This window comes from Moschus berezovskii, chromosome 27 (genome assembly GCF_049115385.1).
Source record: "Moschus berezovskii isolate FMDL1 chromosome 27, NW_MosBer_1.0, whole genome shotgun sequence".
Classification (NCBI taxonomy): Eukaryota; Metazoa; Chordata; class Mammalia; order Artiodactyla; family Moschidae; genus Moschus; species Moschus berezovskii.
This window is the reverse complement of record NC_142486.1, coordinates 39,030,199-39,054,455: the sequence shown is the minus strand read 5'-3', so window position 1 is coordinate 39,054,455 and position 24,257 is coordinate 39,030,199. Positions and strand designations below refer to the sequence as shown.

Below are 24,257 nucleotides of genomic sequence, written 5' to 3'. Positions count from 1 at the left end.
TGAAGGCTAACAGCTGCAGAGGCGCCCGCAGGTGAGCCTTTACCTGACGGAGACCACGAGGGACAGGATCTCCAGCAGCAGGGCCGCTCCGAAGACTGCCAGGGCGGCCGGCGGGGGCGGCGTGGAGGCGGCCCCGTACTTCAGGAAGCAGGTGATGGAGAGAATCAGAAACACAGTTGTCGACAGAAACACATCCAGGAGGGAGCTGAAGGTGGCACTGGCAAAAGTCTTCACGGGAGAATTCTTTATAACCTGTTCGGGAGGTGGCGGTAAGGGAATGTTAACAGACACTGCTAGATGTACCCACCTGGAGGAAGGCGATCCAGGAGGAAAACAGTGGATGTCTGCTGAGCACTTGCCTCCCACAGACCAGGTGCAGGGCGAGAAATGCTTCACACAGCTGTCTCCCTACTACTAACCCCTGCCCAACAGTGAGGAAACTGAGGCACAGAGAAGTGCAGAAATTTGTCCATGGTCACAGAGCAGCTGAATACAAACCAGTAAATTCTCACAGGTGTGTGACACACTGAGCCCGAAATATGCTGTTGACAAGAAAGTCACACGCTAGAAGCCAGGTCCCAGACTCGGGGCTTCATGACAGAAGCAGAAGGCGGGGCTAGAGCAGCAGCAGGTCAGCAGTAACAGTGATGGCAGGAGTCTGCTCTAGGCCTGGGTCTGCACGGGGTGCAGGTGGGACGGACAGGTGGGAAACATTGCCCCTGGGGGGCTCACAGCCTAATGGTGGGCAGACGAGGGTCTGAGATGGTGGTGTGGTCAATGTGACAAAGAAACGTGGACAGGGTACTAGGGAATCACAGCAAAGGGGGAAAATGATGGCAAAGCCAGAGTCCGAGAGAGAGGCCCCCCAAGCACCAGGTGGACCCTCGCGGGGACCAGCCTCACTCCACGCTCACACAATTCTTGAGGAGGAAATGCTCCTCGTCTTGGGGCACAGGTCAGAGGCCAAGGCGAGGGGCCACCCGATGTCACACAGGCGAGGAGGAGCCTGGCCAGGGCTCCAGTGCCTTGACCACGTCACCCACTGTCCCTGGGCCTCGTTTCCTTATCTGGGAACAAGGATGAACTCTGGACCGACACCTTATGGGAGATGGTGATGCTTCACTGGGAAAACACTGGGTGCAGTGGGGGCCTAAGTGGGGACAGCCTGGAGCCTTCCGCTGCTCCTGCAACCCTCCCCTCCTTGCCACTGCCCATAGTTTCAGGGGCAGCACCCCACCTGCACCCTAGACTACAGGCTCATCCACTCCCGTCACCTTCTATGGCTCTGCCATGTGATCTTTACACAGCACAGTCTGATGGTGCCACCCCCTGCTCTGGATTCCTTCCCAGCTCCCCTGGCCTTTGGCATAATGTCCACTGTGCAGGAAGCTGCCCACCTGCCACCTCCACCCCATCTGCCAGATGGAAGCACCCCCAGATCCCTGGAGGTACCCAGGCTCCATCTCATCTCCAAGATTTGTAGCTGCTGGCCCCTCTCTGCAACATTCCTTCACTGGGTTAGTTGCCAGCCCTCCCACTAACATGGGCTCCCTCTAGGCCCTCAACCTGGGGTCAGTGTGCTCTGAGGGCCTTTCAGGACCCTGGGGTCTGGGTTCTGACTTCTGCCAGGTTACTGCTTCCCCAAGAGCATCTGTCATCTCTCCACCTCAGTCCCAGGAGCAGGATGCTCAGGGAGCAACTGGTGATGAGAAGGGTGGGTAGCCCAGGCCTGCTGCTAGGGAGGCTCTACACCCAGCACCGGGGTTGGGGAGTGTTCCACTCTAGCGATGGGGTCTCAGCCTCTCAAACTTCCCTGGCCTTGGCTTTCTTTTGGCAAAATGGGATTATCGTAAACTTGCTTGAAAGGCTGCTGTGTGGACTAAATGAGATGATGTTCTGCTCTCTAGGCATCAATCAACTGACTCGAAAGTCCACATGAGGAGCCCCGACTGGGGTGTTCACAGGTATTCAGGTCCTAAGAGGCTCATGAAACCCAACTCCACAGGCATGACCCTCCCTGTCTGGTTCACCAGGACTTTCAGACCTGGTCGGGCCCTGGATGCAACAGACACTAAGGGGTGATCCTCTGGATGAACAAACGGAAGCCGAAGGAGAAATCCTTTTGGCTCTGGGCTGGGAGGGTATGTGTTTTTGACCTTGTAACACTAAGCCAGGTTAAGTCTGGGAAGACTGCAGGGGGCTGGCTGCTTGTAACTCAAACCAGGCTCTAGGGTCCTGCATCTGTCCATCGCTCCCATCAAGCCCCGCCAAGCACTTGCAGGTTTGGGGACTGGACACCACGTAGAGTAGAGAATAAGGGATGGACTCCTGCCTCCCCAAGCTGAGAGTCCAGGGAGGGAGGCATATGAGTCAACAGCCCCACAAGAAGAGGTTTCAAAACTGGATTCCAGCTGTGAAGATATGGTGTAATGGGGGGGATCCAGTCTGCAGTCAGGGACTGTTTCTTGGAGGAAGTGACGTTTGGGCTCAGAGCTACAGGACAGAAGGAATTAAGGCAGGGGAGGGCAGTGGAAGGGAGCTCATCCCTGAAGCATCTGGGAAAGCCCAGCGAGGTGGTAGGCCTCTGACTCGTGTCCCATCTCCGTGGGAAGAAAGCCGACAGGGAACAGGGAGAAAAGTCCTGATGGAGAACAGAACAGGTGGGGCTGGAGCCCCCCTCCCCATACTAGGCCTCCAGGGGCTGGAGCATGGCCGGGGAGCCTGGGCACCCACCAGCTGAAGGGAAAGGAGACCAAGAGGTGACAAGCTGAGTTGCTGTAGACAGATTTAGGGTTTTCTCCCTTGTGGTTATAAATTCACATACAGATGAAATTCAGGGCTTACGTACAATTCAGGGCTTATGTACAGACTGTGGGAGATCAAAATGAGCCTTCAATTTCCTGTTGCTCAGGAAAACGAAAAAAGGCTGCCCAAGCACAAGACAGAACTACTGAGTAAAACTGGCATGTCTTAAGTAAAATTATGAGGAAACACACACCTCTTCTTGATAGCTGGTCCTGTAGGCCCGCTCAAGCTCCGGATCCAGGAAGTTCAAGCTGAACTGGTTAATGGGTGGCTTAAAAAAGTAGTCTTTCATCAGGCTAGAAGAGATGATAAATGCAGTCAATCAATGTGCAGCACAATCGTCACATTTATTCTATCAGAGGATCACTGTTAGCTACAGAGATGCCGTTTGTGGCACGTGTCACAAAGGCTGTACCTGAAAGTCACTGCACAATAGACGTTGCTCAACCACCCCTTTAGAACTCTCTGGAAAGTCCTTCATGCTTCTACACAGAATCCCATTTCAGGCTGCACCTCCATGAAAGAATGCCCATTCACCATAAATATAACACACAGCATTAGAACTGTGCTTTTGAAAACATCTTCTGGCATCCAGAATTAGAAGGAGGCAGCAGCTCTTTTTGTTCCATGAAATGCTCCCCTCTGAAGGACCAGCAGGTCCCTGCATGGATCGTGCTTATGTTGATTCGGAGGCTTCCTTGCACACATAATTCAGAACCGGCTGTCCTGTCACTCAGAGCACTGACAGTAATTACCACCGTCACTGCTAACAGGTTGTTATCACAAAATTGTGTTTACAGTCAGTGTAATTTTGGAGCTGTTGTCACATATGCAGATTGCGTGTGAAACCTGAAAAATGATAATGCTCAATGATTTTAATAGCAGAGAAATCAAGCCTCCTTTATGTGGCTCTCTCATTCTTTTACGGATGGCTAGCAGAGTTGGACATGACTGAAGCGACTTAGCAGCAGCAAATAGTCATATCCTTTTTATCCTGCAGATAAATTACTATAAATCTAAGGAGATGTTAATATAATTTTAAAACGAAAATATAGCTGTGGGATGTCTCTCTGCTTCACACAGTAACTACCAGAATTATTAAAGCAGATAAAATACATGAAGTACCTATCAGGCACCCAACACACAGTAAGGGTCCCTGTACTTCCTTCTTTCCATGCTCAGAGTGGACTCCTGGTGGTAAGTATGAGATTCCTTACTGGCTCTCAGGTTCAGAAGAGAAAAAAATTCCACCCCCAAATGTTGACCACCCCCCATCTCCCCTTTCACTTGGTGAGTGTGGACAGAGGGAAACACAACAAAGCAGCTACAAGAAGGAAACGTAATGGCTTTCTTTCTGCAGTCAAGAGGCAAAGTGAAAGTTGCTCAGTCGTGTCTGACTCTTTGCAACCCCATGGACTATACAGTCCATGAAATTTTCTAGGCCAGAATACTGGAGCAGGTAGCCTTTCCCTTCTCCAGGGGATCTTCCCAATCCAGGAATCGAACCCGGGTCTCCTGCCCCTGGTGGCTCAGCTGGTAAAGAATCTGCCTGAACTGCAAGAGACCTGGGTTCAATCCCTGGGTTGGGAAGATCCCCGGGAGAAGGGAATGGCTACACTCCAGTATTCTGGCCTGGAGAATTCCATGGACTGTATAGTCTATGGGATTGCAAAGAGTCAAGAGGAAGGATCCACACTGTAAGCTGTGCTGCTCATTTGAGATGAATACTGGGCTGTCCCACTTCTGAGAACAGGGATGAGCTCATGTTGGATCAATCCTTTCTCAGATAGAGACCACACACCCTGAAGTGTTAGTCAGTCAGTCATGTCCAATTCTTGACAACCCTATGGACTCTAGCCCACCAGGCTCCTCTGTCTATGGGATTTCCAGGCAAGAATTCGGGAGTGGGTTGCCATTTCCTTCTCCAGGGGATCTTCCTGACCCAGGAATTGAACCTGAGTCTCCTAGATTACAGGCAGATTCTTAACCATCTGAGTCACAAGGTAAACCCTGAACAAAATGTAAAAACAACTGGAAAGCACTGGCGATTGGCCTGAAGCAGTAAGAAAATGGAGCTATGCTTGGAAGAAGTTGAATTTGTGGGGTTTTTCATCTGCAGAGAGCCACTAGTCAGCACCATGTGTAGGATGCCTACAACTCAGGTAGGAAAGCTCCAGTCTCACTGACTTGGAAACCAGGAGAGAGAGTTCAGCATGCCCACAGATGGAAAATGAGGTTGCACATCCCAGAGGGAGAGGACCAGAGAAGAGCCCTACATTCTGCACACAGGCTCTGCTCCCATCTCTGGCAGACCCTTGAAATGCACATGTGTGCAGCCAATTCCAAGCAGCCTAATAAAGGCAAAAAGAACAGCTGCTGACCACCTCAGGGGAGACAGAGTTTGGCATTTGAGTTCAGATCAGTTATCTGGCTGCTGAAACAAACAAAAAGTTGATATTCTTCAAAGGAATGTAACAGAATGGAGAGTTTTGTATATAATGTGCACAACATAAACCAAAATTACTAGACAAGCAAGGAAACAGGAAAACATGGTCCCTCCTCAACAAAAAGCAATCAAAAAAGACCAACCTGAGGTTACCAAGAGGTTGGAATTGGAGGTTGTTGTTTATAATGTATATATACGTAACGTGTGAAAACCGTAACATAAGGGATGACAGGAGAGGTAATGGACCTATACTGATATAAGATTTCTACATTTAAAGTGAAATGATACAATATTAATGATAGGAAGACTACAAAAATATAAGACTGCCTAGAGCAACCACTAAAAGAAAAATAATGCAAAGAGGTATGGCTAAAAAGAAAATATATTAAAATATAATAAAAAGGCAGATATCGTCAGAGTGATTTAGAAAGCAAGACCCGCAGGAGATGTATTTAAAATATAAAGACCCAGGTTTTAATTTTTTTTAATGGAAAATGATACAGCATGCAAACGGTAGCTAGAGTGACTGTTAATATCAGACAAAGCAGTCTTCAAGACAGAGTATTACTAGGCACAAAGACGGACACTTCAAAATAATAAAAGGATTAATTACCAGGAATATATAACACTCACAAGTGTGTATGTACCTAAAAAAGAGCTTCAAAACACTTGAAACAAAGAGACAGAGACAGAGACAATTCTGTGAGATAGATACAGACAATTCCATAACCATAGCTGGAGATTATTTATTATCTCAATAGTTGATAGAAATAATAATCTTATCAATTATCTCAATAATTTATAGAGAAACAGCCCACATTTTCAGTAGAGAGACACATGATCTGAACACTGCTGCCAACCACCTGAATCTAATTGATGTTTATGGATCGCAATATCCTGAGAATGCAGAGTATTCATTCTTTTTAAGTGTGTATGGTATGTTCACCAGAACCGATCACATGCAGAAATCACAGAACAAGTTCTGATGAATGTAAAAGGAATGAAGTCACATAGTGAGTGTATGCCTTTGATTACAAAGACAATCAATCAAACATTAATAACTAACATATCTAAGTATCATTTTTCACTAAAAGGAGCCAGGGCTCTTTGGAGAAATAGCTGATGCCTGTGTTGGGGCAGGGAAAATATAAAATGAGCTGTTGTGCTGGAAAGTAAGAAATGGCTCAAAACAAATGAAAGAGGTATGTCAAAAGGATGCAAGAGCCAGCCTGAATGGGGGCTTCCTGTGGCCAGATTCAGGATAACTAGGGCATCACACTCTTAAGGACAGTGATCAATGATGCCCTGTTAAGTAAAACAGGACTCCATGCGGGTTTACATGGATTTCTATGTCCATATATGGAGAGATTAAGTGGTAAGTGGGGAGAGGCTGTTCACTGCAGAATGCCAAGTGTTAAGTGGTGAACATGCCATCAGTGCTGAAGCAGGACAGTCGCCGTGCTGACCAGCACAGTAAGGACTATTTTACAGGCAAGTGGAGAGGAGACAGTGAAGTGTGATGAGGAGCAGGATCTCTACGTGATCCTGTGGGCGGCTGACTAGTCACAGGGAGAAAACAGCAAGCACAGACTGCAGAAGCTGCAACACTCGCCCAGCTGATCAATCTCACTGCCCGACGAAGGTCATCATAGGGGTGCCTTGGGCCTCCGGGGCCAGAGAATACAAGTCCCCTCCATTGGGTGTGGACACACCCACAGCCCAGACAGAATCCTGAGGGAACATCACACAAATCCAACTCCAGAGCCTGGCCTGCATGCTTCAAAAACGTCAACGTCTTGGAAGATGAAGGATGGCTGAGGAACTGCCCCCAGGTTTGAAGATGGAAGAAGCCTGACAACCATGTAACACAGCACAAGATCCTGGACCGGGTCCCAGACCTGAGGAGAGGACATGCTGTCGGGGATGCAGGGTGCCACCCGACAAAACTGGAGCAGGAACTGCAGCCTGTAACTATGATCATATACGAGAACACCCCTGTTCTCAAGAAATACAGTTTTTACAGTTTTAAGGGGTAGAGAGCACAATGCGTCCAACGTATTGCAAATGGTTTAGAAAAAAAAATCCATATAACTTTCACAGGGAGAGAAAAGAGGATGAAACAAGCACAGTAAAATGTTTAACACTGGTAAACTGGGTATAAAGGGAATAAAGGGAATCCTCTGTGTTATTCATTCTGTAAGTTTCAAATTATTAACACACTGACATTGGAGGGCAAACACATGGTGGGGCAAGGGGACTCAGAAAGCAGCAGCGGGTGCGGCAGCGGGATGGGGCTTTTACCTGCAAATCTTGGCTGCCTCTTACCTGTCTTCCTTGATAACATCGACAAAGTGGGCATCCGTTTTCTCCCGGATATTCTTGAACCTTAGCGGAAGGAGAGCCGACTGATCCAGGCTCACGCCTGCCCACCTGCCCTTCTCCTGTAAGATCTCACACAGAGAGGTCTGACTGTTGGTGAGCTTCTCCTCTGGGGGAGGGCTCAGAAGTCCATTTTGCGTTTTGGAGCTGGATCCTCCGGAGGCCTGCATCAGGACAAGAGGGGCAAACGCAAAGGCTGGCGCATGGGCCACAGTAGCACCGTCCCCCCGATGCAGACACACCAGAGGCCCCCGGACTGTGCCCCACACGCCGCAACCTGCACCTCTGGGTCTCTGCTCTAACCCGAGCAACTGTCTACTTCCCCCTACTCCCCCGACTCCCCTGGGCGACCAGGACAGTGGTATCACAGGGAGGGCCAGTAAGGAGGTTGGGGCAGACTGAGGCTCTGGAGTTTCTCCTCTCTCACCCTGAGGATGCCCCTCTTCCCCTCAACATCCACCTTCCACCAGCCACTGAGCACAGCTTCCAGCCCCACAGAGCCTCCAAACTCCCCTCAGCCACGCGTCCTCAGGTCTCACTGCCGTCAGGGAGTCCCACAGGTCAGCACCCATCCTGCTCTTTATACATCTGTCCAAAACCCAGAGCACTAGAAGGTATGCAGTGATGTCACCCAGGAGGAGTTACCCTCAGAACTGAGAAGCTGACCCGACAGGATGTCCCTTCTGGTGGGCACATGGAGAGAGGAGCTGGCAGGGACCAGGACTGAGAGCCGGTACCTTGGCGCTGTTCTTGGGCTCCTCCTGACAACCGTTCTGAACCGCTCCGCCTTCTGCACCAGCTTCTGATTTGGAAGTGAACGTGATTCCGCACGATGGGCAGGTCTACAAGAAGAGCACAGAGCGCAGAGCTCACTCGGACAACACAACCTCACTATGTGACTCAGATGAGTCCGCTGCTGTTGCAGTCTGTCACTCAAGAAGGGCACAACCCAATGGAGAGTTTACCAAACGGCTCAGGATAAGTTACAAAGGAACAGGCAGCATGAAAATGGACACACATCCACACAGAGGCCTGTACGGGAATGCACCCTAACAGCAGCTACTCTTTAGCAGAAACAACTCAAATGTCCATCAGTGGGTGAGTGGATCAATGGAATGGGGGATGTCCATAGAACAAAACATTATTCAGCTCTCCAAAGGGTAAAGCCCTGATACACACGACAAAACGCATGAACCTGGAAAACTCTCTCAGTGAAAGCAGCCAGACACAAGAGGCCACGTATTGTAGGGCTCCATCCGTATAAAATGTCCGGAAAAGGGGACTCCACAGAGACGGAAGGGAGACTAGTGGTTCACAGGAATGAGAGGCGTAAGGGGATGCAGAGTGACTGGAATGGGTGTGGGGTTCCTTTTCAGGGGAATGAAAATGTTCTAAAATTGACTGTGGTGATGGCTGTACAACTTCATGAACATACTAAAAACCACTGAATTAGATGCTCTACAAGGGTGAATTTTATTGTATGTGAATTATATCTCAATAAAGCTCCTGTTAAACTAGCCGCTAACCCACACTCGAACCCTAAGTGAAGGTTCTCAAGCTCCCTGGGAAGGTGGGCTGTTCTTGTAAAGCAGAGGGACGAGCTTACAGACCCAGCCCTTCTCACACATTTGCAGGAATTAGTTGACCTCGAAAAGACCCAACACTGCCGGGCATAGTATTGATACCACAGAGAGAAGATAACCTTTAAAAATGTCAACCGCTATATTGTGTACCTATAATTCTTGCCTGAGGAATCCCATGGACAGAGGAGACTGACAAGCTGCAGTCCACAGGGTCACAGAGTCGGACATGGCTGGAGAGGCTCAGCATGCACAACTTATATCAGATTGTACAACAACTACACTTCAATTTTTAAACAAGTACCGGCTGCGATAGTATTGTGTTGGCCAAATAGTTTGTTCAGATTTTCATACCATCGTGCAGAAAAACCCAAATGAACTTTTTGGCCAACCAAATAGAAAGGGCAGGGATTTCGTTTCTCACAAACCAGAGTTCAAATCCTTTTTCTTTTCTGGGGGAAACTGTATTGATTCTAAGTTTAAAACAAATGAAACAGAAACCTTGGAGAAATATGTCTGCCCTGATGGAGATGTTCTCATATCTCGACATTCCCTTGATCTCTGGGGGAAGCCCCTTGTGCTCCATGAGGGTCTCACCAGGTAACAGTGGGTGGGTTTGATCCCCTGCCCCCTAGACACACAGCAACTTAAACTATTTGCCAGCTTTGTTTTAATTGGATTAAAACACCCTACACACTGGGCTTTGTCAGGCACACAAATACCCTCTGTGAAATGTTTGCTAGATCATTAAAGGCCTGTCTCTCCCCTTGAGCAGCTGCCGGCATCTCTGACCCCAAAAAGCCCTTGCTGGGGGCTCTGGGGGCATGCCTGAATTGAGCAGCTGACATGCAGGGCATCCTCCCTGCAGGCGCAGTGGGTCAAAGCCACTGTTCTAATGACAGCAGCTGCCAAGACATGGAGATACCTCAGTGCCTAGGACATGCCAATGCACCGTCAGGTCCTTATCCATGCGACACCCGTGGTCTCGTGTGCCTGATCTCTGTTAATCCTCCTGTCACTGCTGCAAGGCAGAAGTGACTGGCCACAGTGGGGGTCAGGCCATGGGGCTCCTGACCCCTGACCACCACGCAGCAGCCTCTTTCTGCCTCTTTTCCTGGCACAAAGGGGACCCAAGAATAATCCTGGCACTTTGATCTCCTCTGCCTCGTTCTCCTGAAGTGACCCAGGCAGTTATAGCCACCTCCTGGCTCCTTTAAGTGGCACCAAGGGAAGCTTCACCAAGACCAGCGGTCCCCAGGACAAGGGACTGTTCACACAGAGCAGTGTGCTGGCTGTTGCCCAGGAAACCCAAGCTTCCGTGGAGACGGCCAGGAGCAAGCTCTGCATCTTCCCAGATTACCCCTCGGCCAGCCCCATCAGGACGAGAGCTCTGGAGGGAAGGTTGTAACTATTTCTCTAACACACTCGGGTGCCTCTGTTTTGTCTTTAACACATTTCACATTTCAACACACACACCTTATACTCTCTTTAGAATGTATGGCACGGAGCTATAAGATAGTTTTTTCTTCAAGGCTACTTCTCTTCACAAGATAAAACCAGCTCTAACCCAACAGCTGTCGGGGAAGGGGAGGGGGACAGGGAGACCTCTCTTCTGAGAATCAAGGAGGAAACATGAGGAAAGTCCTGCTTTGCCTGCTCAGTCTCAGCAAGCCTCCTAGGACCAGGAGAAGTGTCCCTTGCCTCCTAAACTCGAGACACAGGTAGAACGTGGCAGACAGGAGCACGCACGCAGCAAGAACATGCATGACCCACAGGGGCCTGTGCTGAGTCCTCACAAGCATCTGGGTAACACTGCGATCGGCCCATTTCCCACCCGAGGGCACTGAGGCACAGAGAGAAGGGACCGGCCCAGAGTCACAGGTGCAGACCCCAACCACACATGTGACATCTCTGGGTGAACAGGGGCCACCTGCCATGTGGGGCAGAGGCTGCCCAGGCTGCAACCTGCCATGGGAGGGCCAGTGGGTCGGCACAGGCATGCACACTCCCCAATGGATGACTGCTGTTAACAAAATCCTAGAGAAAAGTAGAAGCCGAATATTAGAGGAAGACAGAAGCAGTAATTATTACAGAAAATGAAAGGCATCCAGGAGCGGTAAGAACAGCAAGCGGACAGCCTGCAAATACTGGAGGCAAAGTAACAAACAAACGAAACACACATCTGTAAGAACCAGGCGCAAAACCTCCAAGTCCTGGAGTGCAGAACCCGGGAAACCTCCTCGGGTTTCTGAGCCCAAAACGACCACTGAGTTTAATGACCGAGGCTGATAAGGCAAGAAGAGTGTCACTGTGCTGTGATACAGTTCCAAAATATTTGGTATTTGGGGAAATGCCCTACATGTGCAATACTCTACTACCTGATGATACCAATGACATGAGCTGGACTAACCTTCCCAACAATAACTATGTTTATAACAAATCAATACAAACATAATATTTTATAACTGTATACTTCATGTTTTACTTTGAAACACTTTTAGACTTAAACAGAGTAGGAAAGACAATTCAGAGAGTCCCGTACAAAAACCCCAGCTTCACCGAAAGTTAGTATCTTACATGAACCGTGGTCCAGTTATCAAAACCAAGAGCTTAACACTGGCACCATACTATTAACCATGCTGCAGATTTTTAAAAATTACTGATTTGTCCAGATTCATTCCACTGTTTGCAACAGATTTGCTTTCACTGTATATATTTTACTTTATTTCTTTATTTTGGCCATGGCACGTGGCATGTGGGATCTTTGTTCCCCAACCAGGGATCGAACCTGTGGCACCAGCCGTGGAGTCCTGACCACTGGGCAACCAGGGAAGTCCCTGATGCAGTTTTCATTCAGATGTTCTTTCCCTGTTCCAGGATCCCATGCACATTTAGTCTCCTCCAGTCTGGGACGCTTTTGATGAGTCCTGGCCCTTGACCTTGATTTATCTACTGTTTTCTGAGACGCTGATGGAGGTCTGGGGTTTGCGGGAAGAATCCCACAGAGGTGATGCACTCCTCTCTGCACATAACATGCGGTGGTAGGGGCATGCAACACGGTTGGTTTCATGCATCGTGATGCTAACCGTCATTGAAGGTGGGCTCTGCTAGGTTTTCCACTGCCAAGTTAGTCTTCTTCCCTTTATTTGTTTATTTATTGGCTGAGCTGCACAGCTTGGACGATCTCAGTTCCCTGACCAGGGACCGAACCTGGACCAGGGCAGTGAAAGTGCAGAGCCATAACCACTAGGTCACCAGGGAACTCCCTCAATATCCTTCCCTTGAAAATGAATAACTACCTGAGGGGAGATGCTTGGAGGCTATGCAAAGGTCCTGTTTGTCCCTAAACTTTTATCCACTTTTGTTAGAACTCACCAATGGATCTTGCCTGAAGCAATTATTACTATGATGCTCTAAAGCTGATTTTCTTTCTCTCATTCTTTTTATAATATATTAGCTGGAGTTCTTCTACAAGGAAGAGCTATCGATTTATACGTGATGTGCTTCCTCCTAATTGAAGGAAACATGCACATGACTAAAACTATAGACGCAACTTGAAAAGTCCTTTAAAAAAAAACAAAATTTACTTTGCATTCACATTTCAGAGCCAGCATTCAGATTACTATTTACTTATTTGTACAGCAGCTTCATGGAGGTACAATTCACATTGTAACTATCCAACTCACCATCTAAGGTATATAATTCAATAGTCTTTAGTATAGTCACAGAATTGTGCAACTATCACTGCCAATTAACTCAGACAACTATTTACAATAAATACTTAATGTCTAAACTGACGTGAGTTTGATCCTTGGGTCAGGAAGATCCACTGGAGGAGGAAATGGTACCCACTCCAGTATTCTTGCCTTGAAAATCCCATAGACAGAGGAGCCTGGCAGGCTATAGCCCATGGGGTTGCACAGAGTCAGACATGACTGAGCACTCATGCACAAACTACACACACACACAGAGAAAGAGAAAAGTCTATCACTTTTTCCATCTACTGATACAATGAAATAAAAGGCCCTCAAATCCTCAAACTGGATTGAGCCTATTCATAATAATTTCACATATAAATAACAAGGAGATAAAAGAGGTGATCATTTGCTTAGAGTCATTTAAAAAGCCACAGCAACTGAAACAGCAGACTGGTCCCAGGTGTGTGTTTGCATGCTAAGTCATGTTCGACTGTGCGACCCTATGGACCATAGCCCACCAGGCTCCTCTCTCCATGGGATTCTCCAGGCAAGTATACTGGATTGGGTTGCCATGGTCTCCTCCAGGGATGTTCCTGACCCAGGGATTGAACCCATATCTCTTGCCTCTCCTGCAAAGGCAGACAGATTCTTTACCACGAGAGCCATATAAGCATACTATAACCCTTATGAGCTGGAACAGGTCCTCTCCGAATCGCCCCTATGTGGGCAAATCCACACCACTAGCCTCATTACCAACGGCAAACAGGGAGAAAGGTCCTATGAGCACACGCCCTGGGTTCTGAATAAGGGACTGAGACAAATGCACGAAGATCAGCCAAGCAGGTGCCTCTTGGGGAGGCCTTTCAGAGGCAACGTAAGATGTTCTCACAGCTCATGGGGCTCAGCGGGTGAGTGCTAGTGCTCTAGGGGAACCCCTTCCCTACAATATGGGATGCCAGGACCTTCCTGAGCAGCATTGCTCACAGCTAGTCATTTAAGAAGCCAAGGCCTGGGTGTGAAGGGTTTCCTCTGACCTAAAACCTCAGGGCTGAAGCCCTTGACCTCTGATACCACTACTGTTTCTTAGTAGGTCATCACTGTACTCAGACTATTTTATGAAATATCAGGTGGCAATTCTCCAGCTGTGATCTGGGTGATAACTTACAGACACATGGGTACGAGTGACAGGAGCAGAAAACAAGAGCTTTGCAGGCATTCACCTTGGCTCTGTTCAGTTCTGCCTAGGCTTCCAGTGCAGCCCTCAGTCTAGCTCTGCAGAGTTACAGGTCTCTGTGCATCATTAAAAAGTTAAAAAAGCCAAAAGGAAGCTGTACTTCTCTACTTTATGCCAGGCACTGTGCTAAGCACTCAGGAGAAACTGGAGTTATGTAATACATGGGCCCTGCATGCAAAGAGCTCACAGGAAGGTGCATAAGAAATGAAAGCACATATTTCAGGTTGCGTGTGTTACAACCAGGTGGTACAGACTAACTGAGCTAGACTGCAGAGACAGGGAGGTGGCGTTACTGGCTGGAGGAATCACAGGAAACTAAGGGGGCTGCATGGCGACAGGAAGAGGGGAGTCTGTGGGGACAAGGAAGCAGGCGCATCACAGGAGAGAGGTGTGACAGGACCAAACGCGTGGATTCACTCCCCAAGAGTTTACAACCCCTTTCCTCTAAGTCCTCGGTTCGTTCTTGAAACTGCAGCTGAGTCACTCTAACACCGAGTTCCCCTGCTGAGTTTATGATCAGTCTCTCTATCCAAAACCTTATTCCCCTTCCTGTGCCCTCTGACCTCAACGCTGGGCTAACTGAACATGCCTCAGCCACTGTCAGGAGACTAAGACAGTGTTGCCGACAGCATCATTAGCGCGTTGAATTGCTGCTGTTGGCGTCACCGTCAGGTTGCTTTTTCCAGGGCAAGATGAGCCACAGACCCCAAGCATAGGTCACCAGGGACCCCAGGCCAGAGAATCATGAACCAGAGCCATCCTGACTCCTGAAACCACAATTAAGAAATGCCACAACACGATGACTAACTCCAGCTTCACTAGTCTTCCCTCTTAAACTCAAAGACCAAGCGGGAATGGGTCTGAGGCTCGTCTCCCACCGTAATGCGTGGCACCTGCAAATAAACCCTGACTCTGCTGCAGATACAGGAGTCCTTGGGCTTGGTTATAGAACTCCTTCCACTAGACAAGCAGGCCTCCAAAAGGTGCAGCTTGAAAGAAGAAATCTGTGGTGAAGAGGCCAGAGAACTCTGCATGCCACTTCGCTCTCTGGAGACCTACCCATGCACGTTACTGTGCTAAAGCTCTGAAGGCCTAGAGCAAAGAGACACTTCCAGTGTCACTTAACCCACACTGACTTGACTGCAGAACACTTTTTCCATACTTGACACCTATGCCATCCTGAGAAACTACTGCTCAAGGGAACCTACTTGGGGAAACCCTCTCTGTAACAGGCCCCTTTAGCTGGGCAGGGTTTCCCGTGCTGAGCAGGGGTCAGGGGGATATAGGGAGATAGAAATGCCCACGGAAGCCAACTCTTGATGACCAGCGTGGTAGCAGCAACCAAGGGAAAGAAGCCTGTTGACAGACAGAGTCTGCAGATCTTGGGAAAGGGTGGGGAGGAACTTGTCTGTGACCCAGCGAATTAGAAAAGCTCATGGTAGTGTGGATGGCACAGGCGACAGGCCAGGGACCCAGGTGAGGCACTGCCCGCTCATAGGAGGAATCCTCTGAGAGACCTGGGCCCAGTGAGTGCTGGTGCACTTGTGCCTTATTCAAAGACTCCTACCGGAGGGGAGACCTTGCCTGTCAGATTATAATCTATGTATTCTTTACAGCAGACCTCAGTTTTCTGCCTTTCAAGTCTGGGATGACAGTTCACAGGGACTCACTCAGGTCCCCAGAGCATATGAGTCTCAGTTGCATGCCCTGGCCCAGCTGACGCCCAGGAATCAGGGCCCACAGCAGGGCTGTGAGGTGGGACCCTGAGTGGCATATCCTGGCATGGAGACCAGGCCTCCTGTCTCCTCCTGCTCCTTCCACTCCGTGAATCTAGGAATGCAACCTTCAGGGTGTTCTCATCTCAGGATGGGGATGTCCTGTTATTCTCCCAAAACTAATCTGAGAGGACACTTCATATGCTCTCATCATCCCCTCCAGGAAGGGGCACAGAGATCCTTCAGGGATCACAAGATTATCTTGAAAACTTACACATGGCAACAGAGTACGCTAAATTGTTTTTGCCTAACCAGACCCAAAATACCTAAGTATATAAGTAGATTTATAACTAGAACAAGAAATGTTGTCGGGAGGACAGAATACCTTCGCGAGGCAAATGAGTGCAGAACTGCTGTCCTAACGCCACCGGCACGTGGCGCGGTGAGGGCCACGGGGGCCCCGCCTCACAGACACACATGCGCACATCATCTGAGGTGGCGCACAAATGCAACGAAGCGTTCGCCTCTGGCTCGAGCTGTTTCCCTACTTGACTGCAGCCCGGCTGGCAGCCTGAGGAGACGCTCTCTCCCCCGGTAAGAAGGCTGGACCTGGAGGCCACGTTGCTGTCCCCTCCCTGCTCTCCCGGCCTGGCCTGTGCTTGGAGCTGGCCTCTGAACCGCGGGGTGGGGTAGGAGGGGGTTCATCTCTCTGACTCCTGTAAGACAGCAGCCAGGCAAAGGAGCTGGCACCAACGTGTGCAGGCACTGCAGAAATCTCGGCCACACCCACACACCTGCCTGAGAGTGTGGGGAGGAGGGGGCTACCACCCACCCCTCAGCAGGTGTGACTGTGCCCTCCCCTCCCACTGGGGACACGGGGCTAGGCCTAGAGACCGGGGCGCCACCCTGGGAGGAGGGCATGCTCCTGGCACCCAGTAGAGGGAGGCCAGGGAGGCTGCTTAGCATCACACAGGGCACAGGACACCCCCGTCACAAAGAGTTCTCCACCCAGAGTGTCGATGGAGTCGAGGCTGAAGCAGACACCAGTGGTGTCGAGACTGAGAAACCCTGCACTGAGGAAACAAAGCACACGATGAAAATGATGCATGTGTGGTCCACAAACCTGAACATGGGAACCACACATGGTGCCTGGAGGAGAGGCACCATGGAGTCCAACACAGTGAAATAAGCTGGAGACTGCCACACCACGAAACACCAAGACCGCTAGCTTTCAGCTGTGTTAATGGATGAGGACACGCGGGAACGTGCCGGGTCACAGCCACACTGGCAGGCCATCATCCTGACCACAAGTCACAGTGTTATTTGAGAGCACACAACAGTGAAGTGAAAAGGTTTTAACTGTCTCTTTAGTAAAAAAGAGAGAGAACAGCAAATATGTAAACTGCAAAAATAAACAAAAGGTATCAGTGCAGTGGGGGAACTACCTCAACAGAGGAACGACTCACATATTAATTAGAGTGATGCTGCAGGCGCAGGGCCCACTGTGTTAATTCCTTGATGTTTTGTTAGGACAGCAATGGGTGCAGCCATGCAACCATCAGGCAATCTCTATCCCACTGATGAACGATTAGAATGTTCTTGGCGAGCCTGCACTCTTCCAGTGAGTTATACAGCACAGGCTTTACCCACACCAACAAAACTTAAAATAATTATATAAAACACTGGATTTCAGGAGACGTATGAGTAGTTGAGAAAGTAGTCTCTGAAATAAGATATGAACTAGGCCTCAAAGCAAGACACTGAGAGAATCACCTTGACTATCATCACGTTTCGTGAGCTTTCAGAAATTCCCCCCCAAGACATCGTAGCTCATTGAGAAAGAAAACAGTAACTCAAGTTAGAAGCAAGTCTATGTGTAAAAAGAAAATGGTGGTGCATAAAATATCATAAAAGCAAAGATATTAAAAATGCAAAATGCTGCTAACCTTATACTAAATTTTAAAATGTTAAAAAAAAAAACATGAAAGGGCATTCCAAGTCTCTGCCACAGACCTGAAGTCTGCTTATTATTTCACATGTTCTACTGCAGAATTAATATCATGTTTTAGAAGTAGGAAAAAAAAAAAAAACTAACCTTAAGGTTATCAAAGGTTTTGACAGTCTGCGCCAAGTCACTGACACTCCCTGGCGATGCTGTCCCCTGTCCCCTAGGGCCTGAGGACACCCGCGAGCAGTCAAGGACCTCAAAGCCAGAAAGTAAGGCCTCTGAACAGCCGCAGTGAGACTCCTTCGCTCTCTGACCCGCTATCAGGTATGTCTTCAAACCTATGGATAAAAATTACAGTCAGCACAGGTGACACCAGCGGTGGTCGAAACGCAGCTCCGTCTTGCTCTCTACGCGGGACACTCTCCTGGAAAGTTGAGAGTAAAGTGAAAATGAGAAAAGGTCACATTTTTACTACTGCACCCGTGAGCTTCCCAGTGATGCACAGCCTCACGGAGAACACCCGCCTCCAGGACACACTGTGTCTTCCAGCTGTGTTTCCTCTGAGTGGTGGCAGCTCGTGTCACATTCTGGGGCTGAAATGGGGGTTAAGAGTCCCTCCTTGGAAGGGTCTTGTGGCCTCTTTCTGCCAGCGGCAGAGCACACTGATGGTGGACCCTCTGAAATTCTGGGGTTTATTTCTATCTATATCGTTGCTCTTCACATTGGCCACTCTAGACGTGAGGGTCATTACAGACCACGTTACCTACATCAGGGACTGCCAACCACCCAGGATGTGCGCCATCGGGGAACTCAGCCCTCCCTCGATTCACATTCATTAAGTTTCTATGGGATCTGGACATTCATGGCAGGAACATCAGCATATGTCAAGCTGCCGTCTATGTGAATTTTATTCTCTCACCAAATCCCCATTTAAAACAAATGAAAAAAGCTGGTTAAGTGGACACTTAGCCTATAACTTTACAATGCCCACTAAAGGCTGCGGTAGCAGTATACACTCCCCCGGGAAGCGGCTGTGATGGGTGGTGGGCCCTGCTCTGGGTGTGCAGGACTATCTGCTGGGAAGGTAACAAGGAACAGCTTTTCCAGATGGAACCCAAGGGCTTTCTGCAAAAGAAACAAGCCTGACTGAAAGAAATCCATTGTTAGTCCTTACTGGAATTTGACCCAGACTGTGAATTTATGAAAGGGAGTGACAATGTGATTTATTCAATAAATATTTATTTTAGGCCTGGTGTATGCTGTACACAGAGAGTAAAATCAGAACAAAGCAGGGTTCCCATCTTAAAGAGTTTAAGCTGCAGCAGAAGGCGGTAAAGAAAAGCCATCATGGAGAGACTCAATCAAGAGGTAGCCAGTGTCTACACTTCTGAATCCATAGTTTCTCACAATCAATTCATATTTAATAAATACTCTAAAATTAATCAAATGACCCTGGGACTACTTCCTCAATAATCCTTAATCATTTAGAGTTAAACCATCTCGCCATTTCACCTTTCTCTCTCTCTCCCCCTCCGTGTAAAATACTGAATGGTGTACTTTTTTTTCATGTATGTTTTTAAGTCAACTATTCTGAGAATCTGTCGAGGACACCTAAAGACACCCAGGGGTGCAGCCAACTCAGAGGTGGGAATCCAAAGACTGAGATAAATAATTTTAGATACTGACTGACTCCAAGGAGAGTGTTAAATGCTCACTCTTAACCTGAGGTCCTGAACTTCCATGTATTTTTTCCAAAAAAAAACATACATCCCAAATAAGTATAGGATTAGTCACAGTACTGACTGACTGCACATAAACTAGAGAGGGAACGTTAACTAGAATACCTCTGCCCGGGGATGCAGGGCCCGGCGCCAGCTCCACAGCACGAGCTCTGACGCCTGCCTTGAGGGGCACACCCCTGAGGCTTGTTGCTGTTCTCGCTCTGAATTGTGGCTACCGAGCTGCCACTCACCGAGCAAATGTGTATCAGGAGCCTCTGGTTACGATGCACTGTGATCGTGCTGAGGGGGACAAGTGTGAACACAGCAGCCATGGTCCTCCCCACACAGGACGGTTCCTGCAGGGGGACCTCGGCAGTGGGTCCAGGCCCAGGAGGCGCGGGACGGGGTGCCACTTGCAAAGACTCAGTGGTTCAGGGAGGCCTCCTGGGTGACGTCTCCTCCACGCTGAGGAAGACACGATAAAGAGAGGCCAGCCCCGTGAGAGCTGCCAGGACCAGGGACTGGGGCAGCCATGATCAGGCCATGGGTGTCGACAAAAAAACTAGGGAAGTGGCTTCCAGAAAGGGAGTGTTTAGCAGGCAGAGTCGGGGGTGAAGGTTGAGTGTCGCGTGGCTGGAACAGAGGACGTGTAGGGGAGAGGGGTGGTCACAGAGGTGCTGGAGTCCATGCCCTACACTGGGCAGGCCAACTCCAGGAACCGTCACGCTGGGGCCATGGGGAGAAGGTGGAAGAAGCAGGCAGGAGGCTGAGGAAAAACTGGGGAGCCCTGGGAACACTGGCCACGTGTAGGTGCGGTGGGAGTCGAGACAAGGGAGGTGGGAGACAATGGCGGAGGGCAGAAACCTGCTCCCCAAAGTGTGGGGCAGCAGGCAAGGCTTCATGGCAGGCAGGTGTGACGGGTGAGGGCACGTGGCTTCCAAGGGCAGGGGAGCCCAGGGCTTCAGGCTCCGTCCCTCCAACACGTGTAACGGGGTGAGACTCTTCATGGCTCTGCGTCCCACTGAGAACAGGACTCACCCCACAGGGCTGACTTGAGGATTAAATGATTAGCACACGTGTGGCCTTCACAGCAGCGCCTGGCACACGGCAAAACGTCAGTAACATTAGCTACTATTATCAACCAGTGTGTTTGGCCGGCTTATCGCTAGGAGTCTTTTTTTACGCTCCTTCTGTGTACAAAAGCATTTGGAGAACTGTTAAATCAATAACTGCTCCGAATTTGCTCCTAACTTGAATTTTCCTCTGGGGAGCCCCTAGTGACCAACCTTTATTAGTAACACAGCAGTGCTAGTATTCCAAAGGACAGACACACGGATGTGTGACCAAATTGGTAACCAAGTTAAGCAATTTTCAATTTATGCTTCAATATGAAAAGTTTAAATTTAAAGTGTAACCTTCTGTTGAAACTGGAGTGGCAACAGTGTGATATAGCCAGGCCGGATGTGAACTATCCCAGGGAAGGTACTTGGGCCAGGTGACTGGGCTGCAGCCCCTTTAAAGTCTTCAGTCAGGAGAGGTCATAAGACATAAGGATTTAATGAGTAACCACACAGAGAGAACCAGGGGTCCAAGTTCGTTAGGACGGCTCTCTTTGAGCGGAAGATCAAAATAAGGCAGCTAAATTATTTATTTTCTTACGTACAGTGTAAACAGGAGAACAATTAATAAGATTTCTTATATTTTTTCCTGGTAATTGATTTAGAACCTCACCAGTGTGGATGTCTTCCACTGGCTTAATTTCATAGCAGCTAAAGGCACCCAGAGCTTCCGACAGGCAGAAGTGCCATCTGTGGCTGCACATGCTCAAGGGGCTGACGTGGCCAACAACCTTAACTATAGCATCAATTCTTTGACGAGAAAACTTAAGCCTTGCACACAACTCATGTCTAGTTTTTGTGAGCTGAGTGTAATTTGAGTGAGTGTCAAAGTTCACTTTGGAAAAGAAAGAAGATTCTGACCTCTTTATTTGGGTCTTTTTCTGCAGGACTTTTGCTCTGGAGACCGATATCCCAATCCAAGAACCAAGGACATGAGTGTCAACCCGAAAGAAAAGAGGAGACTAATCAGAAGGAAAGAATGCTTGGAGGTGTGACCTTGGAAGTTAGAGGTGTGACACAGCAGACGCCTGGGAGCTTAAAACAATAAATTTAAGGGGAGGCCACGGGTTTGGGCTAATTCACAACCAGTCTAAAAACTCACTTCACTTTGTAACAAGTTTTTCCTCCTAACTAGGTCTGTGATGACCAAGTAGCACGAGCATTATTTAAACTAAACTGCAGTCAGTCAACACAGAAATTAAAGACTAAAAGTGTTCAACCTTAATCTACCAAGTAACCAGGGCCTACAAAATTAAAGATATTTCATAACTATCTATTGCTTCTGCTTAAGAAGACCAAAAGTTTTGGTGGGGGAAAAGAAAGTATTTTCCATCTTGTTAACATCAAAACATCGTGGATGGGCCTAAGCCCTCTCTACTCCTACATGAAACAATTAATTAATTGCAAGGAGGTGATTCATCCTGATTGTCACAACACTTGACAATAAATCACAAGTTCTCAAGATAGTAAATGGCTGTGGGTCAAACTTACCCTCTTCTTAAAAAGTGAAGTGATGGGCACTGTGCCTACATGGCTTGCTCTTGACTACACCTTTAGCCCAACCCACAAACTCTTACAAGAACACACATGTGCACACACTTGCCCCATACCTGCTCCTGTGGCTGATGCCCCCTGTGCCAGCCTCCATTTTTTTTCGCAGGAATGGGTACATGTAACGGCCAAAGGTGAGTAACCGGGCAATCACCTGGTGACCACGTTCCCATGAGCTGTCTTCTGAACTTTCCTACTTGGCAAGAGGAAGTGCTACCCTGCTCAATGCTGGAAACCAGTGCAGGGAGAGGCCAGTGTAACCACCTTCAAAGACCCACTCCGTCCACCTCCAAGAAGCTCCCAAATTAGGGTTTAATACCACAGGTCTTCAAAAGCTACAAAATGAGGTCTTTGAAAGACAGCATTTGGCTGTTTATGGAAACAGTCTGCCAGGTACTGACCATCTCTTTCATTCACTGGCTCATTCTCACATTCACTTACCCAGCAAACAAAATGTTTATTGAGTAACCTACTGAGGGCAGGGACCTGGGCTGAGTGTTGAAAGAAATGGATAAGAAAAAGGACTGCTCCAGTGTTCGCAACAGTGCAGACGAAAACCGTGACCTAAAATGGAAATACAAGTCACCTAATGATGACCCACTTCACAGGGCTGAAATGAGGACTAAAGGAGTCAGTGCTTCCCCTCAGGACAGCTCCAGGAACACTCAAGAGGAACTCAGAGTAGACCTAGGAAGGGCATGTAGTAATGCCCATGAAGAGTTAAATGGGAGGACAGGAGGCTGGTGGTGAGGGGTTGAGGGGGCGGACCGTGACCACCGACAAGAAAAAGGAATCACATGAAGTCAAGTCTGTGCTGGCAGGAGGTTCACCAGTGACAAAAGGCATATTTACAGTTAGAAAACAAAAGGAAAGTGAAGGTCTATGATAACTATTCTGGAATACTCCACACGACAGAATTTAACAATCAGGAGAGACTATGAACAAGACAGCTAGAAGGAAAGGTGTCAGGAACTAAGACGAACTGACAACTAATAAACTGTTATTCACCTAACGGTGACCCTGCGTGGCCATCAGACATAGGCGAGCACCTCGGGTCACATCTGAGGCAGTTACAGGAGACACAGACTATACTCTTCCACCTGGAGACCTGAGAAATACTAGCTAATTTTAAGGTTTTAACTTAATAGTTAAACTAATAGTTTAAAAATTAATTTTAAGAGTTGCAGATTTGCACACAGAATACAGACAATGGAAGATAGGTTCTAGAAAATAGATAAATAGGAGATTTAATTTAAGATCTGGGAATAAGCTAAATAATTGAAAAATAAAACCCCAAAAGGGGAATATATTGAAATGGAAATAAAGCTACAGGACACTAAGTGAAAGAAGCCAGACACAAAAGGCCACATCTGACATAACCCCACTGATGTGAAGTGTCCATAACGGGCAACTCCACAGAAAGTAGCCTAGTGGTGGCCAGAGGTCTGGAGGTTGAGCAATGGGGAATGACTGTTAATGGGCCAGGGTTCCTTTTGGGGGAAATGATGAAAATATTCTAAAGTCAGATGGTGGTGACGGTTGCACAACTGAGAACACTCTAAAAACCACTGACCTGTATACTTTGGAAGTGTGAACTCTACAGTATGTTACTTACACCTCAATAAGGCTGCTTCTTTTTTATAAAACAAAAACTACACAAACATTAAGATGGAACAGTCCTGAGATTTGAAGGAGAAATGAAAAAAAAAAAAGCCAGTAAGAAATACACTGTCCTTGGGAATTCAAGGTAAAGGAGCGGGCAGTAGCAGGTGAAAGAAAAATATTACAAAGAAAGGCTTAGAAGCAGATAACACAGTAGAGCTTGGATGGAAAAACATATAAATAAGAATAAGGCTAAACAGCCTTGAAGAACTAAAAATTCAACATGGCAAGAGTTCAGAAGTCTGGGAGAGATTAAACAAAACACAACAGAAGTTTGACCTTCACGAGATATCTCCACGAATCAGCAAATGTGTAACACTCACTGCTACAAGCTAGTCCAGAAGAGCTGGGCTGACATCCGGGTTGTCTTCCTAGATCACCGACGCAACACCCCCCAGAT

At 48.2% G+C, this 24,257-nt stretch overlaps 1 protein-coding gene across 2 annotated transcripts in view; it reads right to left on the bottom strand.

Moving 5' to 3' along the window:
- The window catches only part of ADCY9 (adenylate cyclase 9), a 112,126-nt gene that overhangs the window by 24,526 nt on the left and 63,343 nt on the right, over positions 1 to 24,257 (bottom strand). For both annotated transcript variants that reach the window (XM_055409360.2, XM_055409361.2), the window contains exons 3-7: positions 17,953 to 18,143; positions 8,368 to 8,472; positions 7,577 to 7,794; positions 2,999 to 3,101; positions 44 to 252 (exon numbers count right to left, since the gene is read on the bottom strand). In XM_055409360.2, coding sequence (XP_055265335.1) covers positions 44 to 252; positions 2,999 to 3,101; positions 7,577 to 7,794; positions 8,368 to 8,472; positions 17,953 to 18,143 — 826 coding nt within the window. The remainder of the gene's footprint in view (positions 1 to 43; positions 253 to 2,998; positions 3,102 to 7,576; positions 7,795 to 8,367; positions 8,473 to 17,952; positions 18,144 to 24,257) is intronic.